At 51.6% G+C, this 16,713-nt stretch overlaps 1 protein-coding gene across 2 annotated transcripts; it reads right to left on the minus strand.

Moving 5' to 3' along the window:
* Positions 1-9,099: 9,099 nt before the first annotated feature.
* On the minus strand, positions 9,100-16,710 carry Gata2 (GATA binding protein 2). 2 transcript variants are annotated; one of them, XM_027428687.2, is made up of 6 exons: positions 16,501-16,710; positions 15,592-15,864; positions 14,530-15,171; positions 12,868-13,013; positions 10,843-10,968; positions 9,100-10,339 (listed from the first exon to the last, which is right to left on the minus strand). In XM_027428687.2, the coding sequence occupies exons 2-6, from the start codon at positions 15,818-15,820 to the stop codon at positions 10,040-10,042; spliced, it is 1,443 nt and encodes a 480-aa protein (XP_027284488.1). In that variant the 5' UTR covers positions 15,821-15,864; positions 16,501-16,710; the 3' UTR covers positions 9,100-10,039. The 2 variants fall into 2 exon arrangements, with proteins under 2 accessions (XP_027284488.1, XP_027284490.1); XM_027428689.2 differs by lacking the exon at positions 16,501-16,710 and adding an exon at positions 16,044-16,053.
* Between the last annotated feature and the right edge of the window lie 3 nt (positions 16,711-16,713).

A 16,713-nucleotide genomic window follows, 5' to 3' on the forward strand; every position in this document is an offset into this window, starting at 1 on the left:
CCCACTGCCATGCATTGGAGAGAGGGTGGGAACTGTGCAGAGGATGGGTGTCATCTTTGGGGTCACTGCTGGTTAGGTAAGACTCCACCATGGCGGCGACACAGGTGTCTCTCTGGAAGAAGCTACAGGAATCCCACAGCTTGAGGGAGCCAGCAGGGCTAAGCTTAAGGGACCTGGAAAGCATTTCATGAGTCCTCCCGGCAGAGCCTGAGCTTCCAGTGAGTGCCAGCTAGGGCTTGCCCTCAGATCTAGCCTGCTGGGATAGCAGGGTACCCTGATGACTGGAAACCTGGCTGGCTACACAGGCTCCTGGCAACAGAAACCACGAGGTAAAATTGTGCACAGTTTTTAAGTTGGTAAGTGTGCCATGAGACGTACCAGGAACTACAGTGATTATGCCATCTATGTTTTGGGATGTCTGAAATATTTCTTATCTAAAAGGTTAAGAAAGATCTGGGATGATCTACCTGTGAGAGTGGAGCGGAGTAGGAGTATGAGCGAGAAATGAATGGGCTGGGGCAGGAGTTGGAGGGGGTATAAGGCCCCTGGTTCTCCATCCTGGGGTGGTGGGGCTGGACCAGCATCCTTTCAGAGTTTAAGCTTGCTTCACACCCTGCGAAGTGGCACCGCCTACCCACACTGAGGGGAGGTAGGAAGAGGGGAGAGCAGCATTTTTCCCAGGATTCCCTGGGGAGTCCCAGTGTGTGCTGGGCTTGAGCCTGGAAGGACAGATGGGCTGGGTCAGCTGCTGGCAGGACCCTCCACCCTCTCCAGGGAGCAACCCTATCACAGCCATCATGTTCTGTCCAAGAACTGAGATACCCCTTTTCCCATTAGCCTCAGTTTCCCCAGCTCCACGAACCCAATCTAAGCTGGGGAGGGGAGCAGGAGTGGGTGGATACAGACTCACTGAATGCCTATGACCGTCCCACTGGCAGGCTTTAGTCCTGCAGGAAAAGTGCCTGGAAGGAAGGTACTTACTTGCCCGGAGCCTCGGGACAGGCACTGGAAGGAACTCTCCTAGCTGGGTGTCCTCTGAGGGCTCTGCACCTGCTCATATTGTCCTTACAGCAGATCTGTAGGGTTCTGCGTTGTTTTACTGATGTGGTTTCAGAGAGGCTAAGCAATTTGTTGAAGTCTGTACAGAAAGGAAAAGGCAAGTCTTGTCTGTCTGTCTGCCCATTCCCCCTCCCAAACCCTGTGTGACACTGTTCCAGGGAGGCCCTGAGAGTCTCCAAAAAAAAGTCAGGTACATCTTACCTTGGCATGGGGGGGTTTCAAGGGCTATAGAGAGGTTTTTTAGTCACAGCTGAGGCTCATGATTCTCTGCTATTTAAATGACAAAATGTTATGTACATGACATCACAGTTATTAGCATGTCTGTAAAGTAAAAGAGCCCTTCCAGACCAGATGCCCAGATCACACTCCTCAGCGTACCACCGTTCTGCTTGACCGTGTGTCTTCCGGGGCGTTTATTTTTTTTATATGTGTATGTACATGTGATGCTGAGGGTGTTGTGTGACAAAGCTTTTCCCAGGGAGATGCAGCACACACATCTATTCATAATGATAGGGAGTCCACAACAACACACAAGCCTACTCACCCGTGATAGGGAGTCCAGGACAGCACCCATGTCTACTTACCTGTGATGGAGTCCACAGCAAAGTATGGATACCACTGAAGTCCAACTTGGAGAACCAGTGAGTTTTATTAGGGTTCCTTATAGGAAGATGGGTGAGGGGTTTCTCCCAGGAGCAGAAATGACTCAGGACAACTGCCTCACCAAAGTTCACCCCAGGGTGGGTGACAGCTCACAATGCTGGGAACCTGGAGCACACAGCACAGCCTGTAGGCAGCTTGGAGAGTGTCCTTTCTAGACCTTCAGTTGGTCTAAACCTCTTCCAGTCAACTTTTTTGGTTTCTGTTCCTTCAAGGCCGCTGGTCTGGTCTCGGAGTCTTCCTTGCAGGTTAGATTTACGGTAGGGGCCTAGTGAATCTGGTCAGTTTCAGGGACTTCCTGAATGTATTTTAAGTTATTTACCTTCCTGCTTAAGGAGCTTCCCTGCAGGATGGAGTATTTTAAACTTGGCACAAACTGTTAAATAACAGAGGGTTGGACCACAAAATTCCCACATGGTAAGTAAGCATTCCACTGTAGAGCTACATCTCAAGGCTAACACAAATATTTTTCTTTTTTAACTTAAATGACAGTTTGACTCACACCTTAAGACACAGGAATTGCACATATAATTAATTGTGACTGCACAGGTGGCTTGTTGGTTTCTGGGAGACAGGTTATCAAGGTCTCAGGCTGGCTCCACACTTGATTTGTAGCAGAGGGTGACCATCTACCTAGTGCTGGGATTGCACCATCATGACAGGCTTACTGCATGTGTTCTAGAAACAAAAACACCATCATAACTGTGCCTGCAGGTGCATGCCTGTGATCCCAGCCACTCAGGAGGCTGAGGCAGGAGGCAAAGGGATCAAAACTTCCAGGCCAGTCTGAACAATTCAGTGAGATCTTGTCTCAAAAAAAAAAAAAAAAATGGCTGGGATGTAGCTCAGGGATAAATAAATACCTTCCCCAGAACATGCCAGGGTTTGGACTTCGACTCCAGAACTGGCCAGCAGTCACCATGGCCTGTAGTATACAGAGCAGTGGGCCTCCTTTCATGCCTTCCAGCACTTCCTTCCACACAGGCCAGCAGGACCAGGAACCATTCAAATTGTGGTCACTTCAAGGTTGGACAGTCATGCAGAGGGTTAGTTTCTACATGGCCCATCGAAGTACCCCCTCAGGAGGCAACGCTAAGGTGTGGCAGAGGGGTGGGGTGGGCAGGAGGTAGCGGGGTGTCGCCCTAATGGGGCTTACAGACATCACCCAGCCTCCACACCTCTAAGACTGCTTCCCGCCTGCACGTGCCTGTCTGTGGGGGGACTTCTGTACACTTTCTTCCTGTTCCCCTCTTGAAGGAGGGTGAGTTTTCATTCCTTATTCTTGAGACCAGTCTTACTGTGTAGCCCTGGCTGTACCCGAACTCACTCTGTAGACCAGGCTGGCCTCAAACTCACAGAGATTTGCTTGCCTCTGCCTCCCAAGTGCTGGAATTTAAGGCATGTGCCACCACACCTAACCCTATCAGTCTTTATTCTAGTTTTGTAATTCTGGGTCTTTACATATTTTGCAAACTTGTCTTCGGTTCTGCAGACATTATTTTGAACATTTCTAATTAATTTTGAATATCAATCATTGTACACTGAAGTTATTCAGGCACATTATGGAATATTTGGGAGCTAGAAGGAAAATCCCATCACATAAATGTTACCTTTTGTTAAAATGTAGGGAAGTGGGTGTCGCTGCAGCTCAGTGTCAGGAGCTCATTTACAGTGCCTCAAAGCTGTCCCTACCAGCCAGGTCCAGAACTTCCCAGAAGGAGCAAGAATTCCAAGGCCATCCTGGGCTACATGAGACCCCACCTAAAATCACAGCAACAACAAAAACCTAAGTCTTCAGTGTGTTCCTGTCTTCCTCAACCAAAGCTTCCCCCTCCAACCCTACCCTTCCCCCACAGCTGCTGGTGCCCCCATGTTGCTCTGTCTCTATGTGAACTCTTGGCTTTGGAGACCTCAGGCTTGTGGGGTCACCACACTGTCCTGTGCCTGGCTTATTTTTCTGAGCATAGTGTCCACACAGTAGCATGTGTTAGCCTTGCCTTACTTCTGAGAGCCCAGTGGCCACCATTGTTTGGACAGCCTCAGCTTATTGTCCCATCTTTTGATGGATCCCTGGGTAGCCACCACTTCTTCTTTTCTTTTTTTTTCTTTTCTCTTTTCTTTTTGTTTTTGCAGATGTTTTATTTGAATTAGAAACAAGATTGTTTTACATGTCAATCCCAGTTCCCTCTTCCTCCCCTCCTCCCCTACCACCCCCACCCCCAACTAAAACCCTACCTATCACATAACCTTTCTGCTCCCCCTGGAGGGTGAGGCCTTCCATAGGGTGTCATCAGAGTCTATGGTATCCTTTGGGATAGGGCCTAGGCCCGCCCCCATTAGCCACCACTTCTGAGCTATAGAAGAGCCACTGTACCTGGTGTGCAGGTGTGCAGAGCCTGAGTCCCTACTTTTTCTCCTTTGGGGTGTCTACTCTCGCCATCCCCATACTTTTAAAAAACATTTTAATTTTTAAAAATTTTCAAATTTTTATTTCCATATACGTTGGTGTTTTGCCTGCATGTATGTCTGTGTGGGGATGCTGGATCCCCTGGAACTGGAGTTAGACAGTTGTGAGCTGCCATGTGCTGAGCCATCTCTCCAGCCTTCAAAATATTTTTTCATACATATGTTTGCCTGCATACATGGTCACACATTACAATGCCTAAGGAGGCTAGAAGAGGGCATTAGACCTCCTGGAACTGGAGTTACAGACAGCTGTGAACCACCATGTTGTGATGCTGGGAATGGAACCCCAAGCCTCTGCAACAGTAGCAAGTGCTCTTAACTTCTGAACCATCGTGGCTCCAATACCCCCAAACAAATTCTGTTATTCTGTTGTAGTCAGGATTGTTTTGGTTTTTCTTTTTCCTTTTTTCTTCTTCTTTTTTTTTTTTTTTTTTTTTGAGTGTGCATGATCTCAGGTTTATCAAGACTGTCCTGAACATATGTGGGCCCAAAGTGAAAGATATTTGGACAGCTGTGGAGTGCTCACATCTTGGAACAACTGCCTGTGTACTATTTCGGTAGTTTGCGCCCATTTTTATTATTTTGATTCCCCACTATGATGTAGAAGAAATCTTTATATTTGTTTCCAGTGTCCTGCTGACAGTTTATCTAAAGGGAACCAAACTGGGTGATCCAGCTGGGTGGGTTGTAATAGTTGGCCTCAAGATTAGATCTTTAGGGCTGGGGTGTGTCTCACCTGGCACTTGGGGACTTGAGTTCCATCCCCAGCACTGCAAAATACAAGGAAAATATCCATTAAAAAAAAAAAAAAACTCATATGGTATATGTGATACTGTCAAGATTCGATGTCCCCAAGATCCAGGTAGACATTCCTAGGGTCCTACTAGAAATGGGGTCTGGGTGTTGTGAGAGTGGCTGTCCTTCACCGAGAGACAAGTGGAAGTAGGCCAGACTCTGGGTATTTTTATGTGAATCTCCTGATCCAAAATTATTCCCAATTAGCTCATGTTTCAGGGGCCGTTTTTCAGCCTGAAGCTCATCATTGGTTATCGAGAATCTCTTTGTACAGATGTGGGTGCCAACTGCACCACAAACTGCCTTGTAAGTCATGTGTGTGTTTAGGCTCACCTGGGTGCCCATGCATCTTCTCACATCCCAGGGTAAGAAGCAGAGGCTGGAACAATCATGGCAGGGGACTCTTGGACCACGTTTCACATTCTGTGCACACATTCTGTTTTTTCCTAAGCTTCAGATTGACTCTCTTGACTTGCCTGTTTTTCCAGATGAAGTTTGGAATTTTTTTTTTATTGTCTTTTGAAAAAAATCAAATTTTTTTGCCTCATAAACTCATTGAGGATCCACCCACTTTGGGAATGGCTCCATGATGTCGGTCATCTTCCCTGCCTCAGGTGAGCTTGTCCTATCCTGTGGTAGATGACAGGCATTCCTCCCAACATTCTCCTTGGGGCTATGTTCACTTCTGAGGCCCTAGGATTGATCAGCAAGACTCGTTCCTTTCCCCCTCCTGGTAATAGGTCACCAGGAGGCAGGAGGGACTGGGAAGGACAAAGCCAGGCCCTAAAGGTCACACAAGAGGTTTGGTTTCTACCATGGAAAATGGAAGTAAGAAGCCAGGCTTGGAAGTGTCCCAGAGAGGAAGGGTAGAAGGGCCTGGCTGGGTTGGCCAGCCCCACCTGGGTGCAAACAGATAGGACAAAGACCCACCCCACCCTGACTGCACTGGTGTCTGGCCCTGTGGGATTATAAAGACAGTGGTCACCCTGCTCAATGCTTGTGGCTCCTGATCTGTCTGGGTGCTTTTGTCCACAAAATCCCAGTTGTTTACCGGGTAGTGACTGCACGGTGGGAGGAGGGAATACAAACAGGGATCAGCAGCCGCTAGACCTTACTTGAGCTGTGACCCCATGGTCCTTAGTCCTCTTATACCACCAGCCTCTCACATTGGCCTGGTGATGCCTCACAGATAGCCCTAAGTTCAACAGGCAAGGGTGCATGGAAAATCCACCCATTTCAACAGTCATTAGAGCACCTATTATCCCAAGAATGCATTGGCACTGAGTGTACACAGAGGGAAGCCGCTCACCTACTGGATTCCTCCTGGCCTGCCTCTCAGTACCTAAGACTGTGTCTAGAATGGGTGCTCCAAAGTTTGGGGCTAACAGGAGAAAGAAAATAAACCAGGGGATCGTGGATTTTTGTAAGCTTACTCTGCCTTCTGGGCTTGGATCTGGTCCTCTGAAAAATTCTAGGTCTAGAATGTGGGAGTTCCCCAGATTCCAGGTTCTAGGCCTCATGTACCAGGGTCTGGATTCTGACAATTGGGCTACAGGCCCTATTTCAGGGTTCTAGCTGGGTTCTATGTTCAGAGCTCAGAAGGGCTCTGGATGTAAGGAACCTGGCTCTGGACTCTGTGGTCCTGGGCTCTAGGGTCCGTCCCATGGGCCGAGCTCTTCAGTTTGGATGTGAGTGTCCAAGCTCTAGACTCTGTGTTTGAGCTATAGATTCCTATTGTTTTGTTTTGTTTTGTTTTTAGTCCAGGCTGTGATTCCTGATTTGGGGGCTTAAACTGCAGGTTCTAGACCAGTAGTTCTCAACCTTCCTAATGTTGTAACCCTTTAATACAGTTCTTCATGTTGTGATAACTCTCCAACCATAAAATTATTTTGTTGCTATTTCATAAGTAATTTTGCTACTGTTAATGAACCATAATGCAAACATCTGATATATAATATATGTGATATGGGACCCCTGTGAAAGTGTTGTTCAGTCCCCAAGGGGGTTGGAACCCACAGATCAAGACTGTCCATTCTGAACTTTGGGCCAGACAAGTTTGCCCTGAGCCAAGAAGTATCATTACCTCCTTAAGAGGTTCCTATTTGTTCTCACCGATGAGGCTTCCTATGCCTGTAACAGTATGTGCCAAAGGGCATTGCTAATGGCACAAGCTTGCACGCACACACACACACACACACACACACACACACACACACACACACACGTACGTACGTACGTACATGCATGCACACCTACTCCCAGATCCATCTGTCATCAAATAAACACAACCTTGGAGTTGAGAGCTGGGGACAAGACAGAAAGCTGCTTCTGCCTTTGCTGTGGCTGCAGCTAGCAGGCTAAAAGGTCAATGTGGTCCAGGTCCTATGGTGCCAGGGCCACAGTGTACCCAGGGGGAGGCACAGCAGCCCAATTAAGCTTCAGCTTGGCTCCTGCCTGACCCAGGTGTCCATTCTCCAGGAAAGGGTGAGAACGGGGTAAAGGCGGCATTGCCAGGGCGGTGTCCTGAGGCCAAAGCCCTGGAGATAACTTCACTGCACCCTGGTAACTCTGGCACTTTGGATGATGTGCTGGTCCTTGCTAGGAGTCTGGCCTTCTGCTGTGTGTGATGACCCAGCAGGCTGATTTAGGAGTGGGGGATAAGGGGGATGAGGAGGGTGGGGGTGCTGGTATTGGACTTTGACACTGGTAACAGGATGATAGTGACTAGAGGTGAGCACTCAGGGGCATCAGTACCAGAGCTTAGGACAGCATCAGAGAAGATGTGGCAGGAAGAGGGTGTGTTATGTAGACAGTTAAATGATCAGAGGCAGGAAGCTTGTCAGCTTCTCAGGAGGGAAGGTAGGAAGATCTATAGTCCTTAGGTGTTTGAAGCCAGCCTGAGCAACATAGAGACCTCATAACTCACACCCCTCAAAAGAAAAAATCACTAGTGACACCATTGGTGGCCCAGGACACCAGTGACTGACTGCATCTGGGATCCATACATTGGCCAACGGAAACTTTGAGGAGAGATTCTAGGCCTATGATTGATTAGTGACAATTGCCAAGATCACGCTGCCAGAGATGACTTTTGTGCAGGCCTGTGACTGGACACATCACTGACCAGATGCAATGGTAACATCAGTGATTGGTTAGCAGTCACTCTCTAAGGATGGCAGATGCATTGATCAGGAATATTGGTAACAGCAGCTGTCATGGGTCATTGGTTAGAGACAGCAATCAGTGACAGGGTGATCACGTTAATGAACAGATTTGATAGCCTGGTACCCTAGAAACCAGAGCTGACCACAACTCGGGGGATCTGAGTGGTACCAGAGAAGTTACAGGCTCTTTGCAAAGCCCAAACAGGCACCTTGCTGGGCTCTCAGAAAAGGATGCTGGAGAAGAGCCCTTTCCACACTCATGTACCTTCCCCTGCCACCCCAGGGAGGAGGCTTTAGCAAAATGGGGCTTCTCTGAAAGACAAGAGATAGCAGAAACAAGGCCACGTGACAGCTCAAACCCCACCAGGGATGTGGGGTCCCAGGGACCCATTTGACAGGCTGCAGCATTCACAAAAAGTATTTTATTATTTTTAACAGTATTCACTTTAAAGGAATAGGAGGGTAGCATACAATTTTTACAGACAATATTTAAATGTTGTACATAGTTAACAATAACTTAGGTCACTAATTCAAAATAAAACGAGCCAAAAATAAACATAAAAACAGAAAATACTGCTGATTCTTTTTCTTATGCGGGTACTAGCACAAAATAAGTTACTTCCGGTTATGGTGCTCTGCAGCAATTGGACGCCAATATTGCACGTAGTTGACTTGTCAGCACAATTGTCTTCCTGGGCTAGGGGCCCCCTTGCTGGCTGCTGCACTACCACCACCACCACCACCGCACACAGAATCGAAGCTTGGGAGACATTTATGTACAGCTGTACCTTGAAGGATCCAGCCAGCCACAACAGAACAGAACCCCCCAGGGATCACAGGGCCACTGCCCTCCCATGTCCCCCAGCAACCAAGAGCATAAGATCTCCCTTGTCCCCAGCCTCCTGCTAGGGCCATGGGATCCAAGAACCATTCAAGAAAGAACCGTGAAGCTCAGTCTTGGTTTGTAGGTTTTATTCCTTTTCATGGTGGGTCTTCTGTGGCAACGTACAATTGACTGGACCCAAAACGAGTTTAAAAATAAAACCACTCATCAGTGAGTTAAGCTTATGCAGTTTGGGTTTGGTTTTGAATATTCTCTTATTTATCTTAGAGTGGGAGGGAGTTGAGGAGTTAGCAGAAAAAAAGATGTATTTACAGGGGTCCAGCTGGCCTAACAGCACAGGCCGCAGCTTGGCCATTTGGGTCGCACCAGCTTTGGCCTCTCGAAGCCAAGGGAATGATCTGGGAGACATTTCCCCTTTCCAGAGAATGCTTCCTTCCTGTGACCCAGCCCTGGCCTGGGAATCCGCACAGGACCGCCTGCGATTGTCTCTGCCCTCTGGGGCTGCGTCAGGGCAGGGGCTACCCTCCAGACAGCTGGGGAGAAGGCTCAGGCTGAGGCCCTGTAAGTCTGCCCTCCAGAGCCCTGGCTGGTGGCAGTAGACCCCAGGGTAGAACCCAGAGAACACAAACAGCCCATGCCTCTGTGTCTCCACGTCCTTGTACGAAATAAGAGCAAAATAAATTATTTTTTTTGCCTATTCCTTTTGCCTTCAAAAAACGGTTTCATTTTTTCTGTCCCCAGTCTCCTCTGTTTCTTGCTATAAACCTGTCTGTTTTGCTCTCCAAGCAACTGTCCGTGAAAAAAACTTTTCTGGGCAGCACCCAGGGCGCACACAAGCTGTAGCCCAGTTAGAAACATTCACAGTAATGGCTGCACAAGGCTGGGAGTCCTCCAAGGAGAGGTGGTTTCGGCCAGGCTAGGCTGGCAGGAGGAAGTGGGTCTCTTGGGATGGGCGGGAGCCAAAAGTGTGTTCCACCCAGGGAGTACCCGGCCTCGCTCTGGTTCTGCCAGCCACCCTCGATGTCCATGTCTGTCCAGTGGGAAGCTGTGCCTAGCCCATGGCAGTCACCATGCTGGACGGGTGGGGGTGGCCAAAGGAGAGACTGGAGGAGGGGTGGATGGGCGTTGGCGTGGGCAGGATGTGTCCAGAGTGGCTGAAGGGTGGGAGGTGGCCCACAGGCGCCATGTGTCCAGCCAGGGCAGCGGCACTGAACGGGGACGACTTCTCCTGCATACACTTGGAAAGCTCCTCAAAGCATTCAGCCCCTTTCTTGCTCTTCTTAGACTTGCTGGACATCTTCCGGTTCCGGGTCTGGATCCCTTCCTTCTTCATGGTCAGTGGTCTGTTAACCTGGGGGCAGCCATGCAGCCTTTAGGGCAAGTTCCCTAACCATGAATCCCTTCCACAGGTCAAGGGAGACTGGGTTACATATATCCCCTGGGCGCCAGGAATTGTGTCTTTAGACCGGCTTCCAATATCACTCACTAAAGTCCCCTTAAGCCTGCACTGTCACCATTTTCAGGAAAGGAGACTGCATAGTATAACAGCCCACGTTGTTTCCAGTCCACTAAAAGCCTGTACTGCCTGCCTTCTCCCAGACCCCTCTAATCCTCCCGGGCCTCCAACTTTTCCTAAGACAGAGGTACAAGTTCCCTGCCAGCCCTGCCCCCGTGGGTCCCACCTCCACAGCAGAGGCAACCTTCTTACAGGAAGCCCTTCTGGCACTCTGGGCTGGCCAACCAGGCTGCCGGCTGCGGCTTCCCAAGCCAAGCCAAGCTGGAGATTGTAGCTGGGGCCGCTGGCCGGGCTGCACAAAGAGCTGCGGTCCCTGGGGAGGGGTGGGGTGCACTCACATTGTGCAGTTTGTAGTAGAGGCCACAGGCGTTGCACACAGGGTCCCCGTTGGCGTTCCGGCGCCATAAGGTGGTGGTTGTCGTCTGACAATTTGCACAACAGGTGCCCGCTCTCCTGGCAGCAGACTAGGAGGGGAGGGGTAGCGTCAGCGGGGCCTCTCCCACGCCCCACCTTGACCTCCTCCAGGGCCCTTAGCACCACCCGCAGTCTCACCGCTCAGCCCAGGACCAGTGGGTCCCACAGGGGAACCAAGGCATCTCAGACCAAGGAATTTTAGAATTTGAGAAGTAAAGTATCTGGGAATCACAGAACTTTGGAATAAAGAGCTCTTAGAATCCAAATGATTATAAACACGGACGGGAAAACCAGCCACTTCCCCCAAACGCCTAGCAATCTAATTTCATAGGTAAGGAAACTGAGGTTCCCAAGGACGATTTAGCCCTGTGGCCATCCTGCATGGCTCTGTCTCCAGTTGCATGTCTCCTCCCCCCACTGTTCCCCTGGAAATCCAGAATCCTGGTGAGTCATGACCAGGAGGCCATGGTAGCAAGACCCTGCACTACCCAGGAGATCCCAGAAAGGCCTGGAGAAGTTTGAGCCCAGGATTAAAGTGTGGAGTTGCCTTGTCCTATACAACTCACCAGGAGAGATTTAAATTAAACTACACTTTAAAAACTAAACACTCAGTTCCTTTGACTGCACTAACCACATTCCTAGCGATCAATAGTCATACTAGCCAGAGGCTTCCACACAGGATGGAGGAGCAAAGACATTCTCATTCCCTGCCGGTCTAGGTCCCAGGGCAGGGCAGTTCTCACCTGTCGCCTTTACCAGCCCCTAGTCCCAGCCCCCCAGGAAATGCCAGTCAGAGGTGGGGAGTGGAAGAGAAAAGGTCTGGTTTCTAGAACAAGGAACTCAAGGTCCAGAGAGAAAAGCTTTTTCCTAGAATACAGATCACTCTTTTGCCATCCCTTCTGCCCCAGGTAAAAAGAGGGGTGGTCGTGTCCAGGCCCCCACCCCAACCCTAGTACTGAACTCTGTAGGGTGGGGGCCAAGTCCAGCAGAGTCCGGAGTGGCCCCAGGCCTGAGCCTGCTCGTGGAGGGGACCAGAGCCGGCTGCCGCGGGGGCAGGGAGGGTGAGTAAGCAGCCTGAAGCTGGAATTCTGACTCAGGGGCCAGCAGTATATCCTCCTCCCACCCCCACCAGCCCGCACCCGCCCTCACCCTGCTCCAGGGGGAAAAAAAGAAAAAGGGCCCCAAAGCGGGTGAACGATTTAAGCTCATAAATCACTTCGCCCTGAAAAAAATATATTTATTATTCTTAGCATTTTACACATTATTTGCAGAATGGAGGGTATTAGAAATTTCAAAACAGCCCAGCGAGAGGCAGGACTGAGTCGAGGTGGCTCTGAAAACTTGCCGGTCCGGAAACAGATACACGAAGTTTCCTTATCTACCGGCTGCAGATGTCCGGATAGGAAACTCCGGCAGGAGATCCGAAAGGACATTTTTTTAAAAATCACTCAAATGAAAATACACAGTATAGGTGACTCCATGGAAAAATAATAAAGGGCAGGTTTTTTTGGTGGCTGCTGTGTGTTATTTAAATAAGCGGAGGAGACTGTGAGCTGGGGAGGTGGGGGGGGCAGAGCTGCCAGAGGGAAAAGTACTTCATGACCCTATTTTTAAAAAGAGTAAATCGAAGGCCAGAACATGAGGGTGGGCTGCTGGACCCTGGGTTCTGGGAATCCTTCAGCAGTGGGGGGCGGGGGCGGGGTGCCCGGTGGCTGCAGGACAGGAAATTCGGCAGGAAAGAATCCACCAGAATGAAGACCGACCTGACTGACCCCCAAATGATTTCACTGATAAGAGACTTTCAGGTGGTGAAGTCTCTGCATTTGAAGTTTTGTTGTTGGGTTGTTTTCGTTTGATTTTCTTTTTTCTTCCTCTTACTAACCACCAGCTCTACCCAAGGTTGGTGGCCACTGTGGCCCTGCCCCGCCCCACGATGTGCCCGTTCCTACCAGCCTCCGTTTGGGCTTGATGAGGGGCCGGTTCTGTCCGTTCATCTTGTGGTAGAGCCCGCAGGCGTTGCACAGGTAGTGGCCGGTGCCATCACGTCGCCAGAGAGGGGTGGCTGTGGCCCCACAGTTGACGCACTCTCGGCCTTCTGCGAGGGAGACAAGGAGAGACACAAGGCCTGCTTAGCGGCTACTGGCTACTTGAGCCAGAGGATCAAGCCTGACACACACGGTTATATCAAGGAAGACTTTCAGTCCCACCCCTGCAGGCAGAGGGACTCAGGGGGTCCCGGTAGAAGAGGCCCTGAGTCTTTTAAGGACAATCCCCATCTCAGATGTTGCTGAGGCAAACAAAGAGAAGCAGTAAGTACCGGGCGCCAGGGATTCTCAGAGCCAGGAGCAAGATACCCGGAAAAAGGAACGGAAGGCCGGCTTTGTGGAGCGCAGGCTACGCTACAGTCACAGTCGCCCAGCCTGACCTGAGTCTGGGGAGCCTCTCTTCCTCCTCTTTCCTTCTACCCAGCTGTGCCAGCATCTCCAAGTCTGTTCCCATCTATGCTATCAGCCCCTTGCCGTATTTATATTTGGTCCTGGGTCAGGAAGGAAACTTCTCTCCCCCTAGCTTTTCTCCTTCTTCAGCCAAATCCCTAGAATCCAATGATCAAAGGTGCTGTTTTTTTTTAATGAACTAATTAAGAAGTTCTTTCACTTTAGGTTAGGTGGCCTTGTTTTTGTTGTTATTGTTATTTTTGGTCACCTGGAATTCAAATAAAATACAAAACAAACTCGGAAGGAAGGACTTCAAAAAAGGCAGACTCTGGTCTTAGGAGGGCGGGCGCTAGAGTCAAGTTGAGTTGGAGTTCAGGGGAGTGAGTGCTTAGCAAGCTGGGACATTCTTCCTGGTTTAGTATGTACAAACTCAAGAAAGAGAAGGTGGTTTCTGAACTCAGGGGTAAACTTTGAAGAAAACCTCCCTCTCCTTTGCTAAAAGCTCTGGGAAGGAGACCCAGAGCCACGGGTTTTTGCCTGAGGGCCACATTGCTAGACAAACCCAGCTGGATCCAGCTACTGCTGGCAAAGGGGTGCGGGCCCACAGAGGCCCTCACTTCTACCCTCAGGGAGAAGGATCAGGGTCACTAGGATACAAACAGGCCTTGGGAATTTTGCTTTGGGGAAATCTCCGAGGAGATCTGGAGTCACCGCAATCCTAAAACTAGACTAGCAGAGTTGGAGAACCAGATTCCTTTAGGCCTGGACCTCTGCAGTGCCCGCAGCATGCACACACGCTCACAGACACACGTACACACATGTACACACTGACTCCTTCCCTCACCTACACCCTGCATTCTCCCCCACACTCAGTCATGAGGCAGTTTCAGCTGAGCCTTTTGGGGAGGGGACGGGAAAAACATTCTGAGTCCTGATGCTTACCAACCTTGGAGAGGAGGGCATGGTGAGGGCTGAGGAAAGGAACTGAACCCTGGGGTTCAGGAGCACTCAGGGGCAGGATGAAAGGCTTTCTTCCTCCCCACACCTGTGGACTGGCAGAGGACTGCCACCCCATTCTTGCATCAGGCGCACCAACATGTCCCCTCTTCAGATCACAACCCCTTCTACAGAGGCACGCCCCACCCACAGGCTCTGAAGTCCCACATCTCCCTTTACCTGAGCAGGAGCGTGCCTTGCTTCGCTGCTTAGGGGTGAAGCTGGAGGCTGGACCACCCAGGAAGCCTCCAGGATGGAAGAGCCCGCTGCCGTAGTCATGAGCTGAGGCAGGCACATAGGAGGGGTAGGTGGGTATTGGGTGGTGTGTTGCAGGCTGAGTGCCCATGGTAGCCAGGCCTGGGCGCAGGGGACTGCCACCTTCCATCTTCATGCTCTCAGACAGTGACACTTGGTACTTGACACCGTCCTTGTCCTCACCCCGGGCTACACTACCCCCTGCAGAAGAGGAGGCTGGGGAAGCGGCTCCCGTGGTGCTGGGGTCTGGAGATACTTCTTTGGGGGGTGTGGGTGGGAAGCCGAAGAGATGGGAGCCAGAGTGGGCTGCAGTGGGGGTGAGGGAGGCCACTGAGCCCCCACTGCCTCCTCCACTCCCACCCGCAGCCCCTGGATACACAGACAGAGGCCCCCCGGGTGCTCCAGCAGCTGAGGGGTGCAGCGGAGTCTTGGAAAACGGGCTGACGGTCCAGGGGCTGTGGTGATGGGCTGCGGCGGCAGAGAGAGCAGCTTTGCCTCCGTCCAGCCATGGCAAGCCTGGGCTGTGCAACAAGTGTGGTCGGCACATCTGGCCTCCTGTGAGTCGGGCTGTGGCAGAGGGAGAATGGGTGAGTTTGGGCAGGGGCCTCAGAACCATGACACAGGCATACAGGATCACAACTCAGGGAACAACCATCAGCAGCCCCACCCTTTAAAACACCAGAAATCTAACAGCCCAGCCTGTACTCATCAGCAGTGTCAGTGGAAGGCCGAAGGACAAGTGACACAGCGCAACCCCACCGGACAGGGCCCAGAAGGAGTCCCCCAAGACAGTTGGAAATGGACTTAAACCCTACAGGTCTCAGACCCTCCCCAAGAGGTCACTGCCTCCACCTTCCCCGGCCCGATTTCGCAGCTGCTCAGATTCCTGTGGATCCCACATCCGGGAAGCCGCAGCGGGCTGTCCTCCCCTCCAAGGCCTGGCGTGGGCGCCGGGCTTGCAGAAAACCCCCGAGGGCCGAAGCTCACCGTGCGCGGGGCTGTAGGAAACGCGTGCGCGCGCGTGGGCCGGGTTGGCGTAGTAGGGATTGCCTTGCGAGTCGAGATGGTTGAAGAAGACATCCACTTCGTCCGGAGGCAGCAGCTGCGCTGGCTCCATGTAGTTGTGCGCCAGGCCCGGGTGGTGCGAGTCGGGGTGCTGCGCATTCAATACGGCGGGGTGCGCCATCCAGCGAGGCTGCTCGGGCGCCACCTCCATGGTCCGCTACTGCGGCTTGGGATCCAGGCGAAGGCGGGGCGGCCCTAAGTGACATAGGGGATGTGAGCAGGCACTGCCGGCCTCTGACACCCCCCTCTCCCAAAGTCGGTGTCTTGAGAGCAAAGGCGTTCCAGCGGAGGTCCACTGAGGTGCAGTCCCGGGTGGGAGGAAAGCGCAAGGTTCAAAACGAAAGGAAGGTGGAGGAAGGGGTTCAGCCTCACACACTCGCAGGCAAACTCGTGTTCCCACAGCCACACACCCATGCACACGAGGTCACATACAGAGATGGACTCTGACACCGGCGACCCCAAACAAACGCACGCGGAACTGAAATCGGGTTCCACACCGAGCCCCTCTCCTCTGGACACACAAACACACGAACTCTGACTAAAAGTTAGAGACAAGAGCCTGGACATCCACTCTGGGGCACACAGCCCCCCATCATTCACTTACATTGGCAATGTATACACAGACTAACCTCGACACCCCCCACCCCAAACACAAACACGCACACGCAGTTATGGGGCTGAGAGCCGGTCCCCAGTGCCCTCTCCAGCAGTCCAGCCAGATCTCTCCCCGAGGCTTAAGAACGTAATCGCCCACAGGAGATCCTGGCCTGAGTTCCACAGAGATCCCTCCAACCTAGGAGTGCCCACAAGCCCCCTGCTCCTCAAACTTACACTCGCAGGCGGCGCGCGAAGGGGAGGGCTCAGCAGTGGAGAGTAAGGGACACTAGGAGAGCCCCTAGAACCGCGGGTCCCGCCACAGCGCGTCCAGAGACTGGAGGGTTCACGGGATAGGGGCGGGGGACAGCGCGCGCCTCGGCCTCCGGCCCGCCCGGCTCCGGCCCCTCGGCATCCTCCGGCCGCCCTGGCGCCAGCTGCCGACTCCTG

Source organism: Cricetulus griseus, chromosome 8, assembly GCF_003668045.3.
Source record: "Cricetulus griseus strain 17A/GY chromosome 8, alternate assembly CriGri-PICRH-1.0, whole genome shotgun sequence".
Lineage (NCBI taxonomy): Eukaryota > Metazoa > Chordata > Mammalia > Rodentia > Cricetidae > Cricetulus > Cricetulus griseus.

Bases quoted from the DNA above. Each gene is read 5' to 3' on its own strand.
- Gata2 (XM_027428687.2), bottom strand. From the start codon at position 15,820: ATGGAGGTGGCGCCCGAGCAGCCTCGCTGGATGGCGCACCCCGCCGTA. The intron at 15,172-15,591 runs GTGAGCTTCGGC...CCTCTGCCACAG, and splicing joins TTCCTACAGCCCCGCGCACG to CCCGACTCACAGGAGGCCAG. The intron at 10,340-10,842 runs GTGAGTGCACCC...GGCTGCCCCCAG, and splicing joins TCTACTACAAACTGCACAAT to GTTAACAGACCACTGACCAT.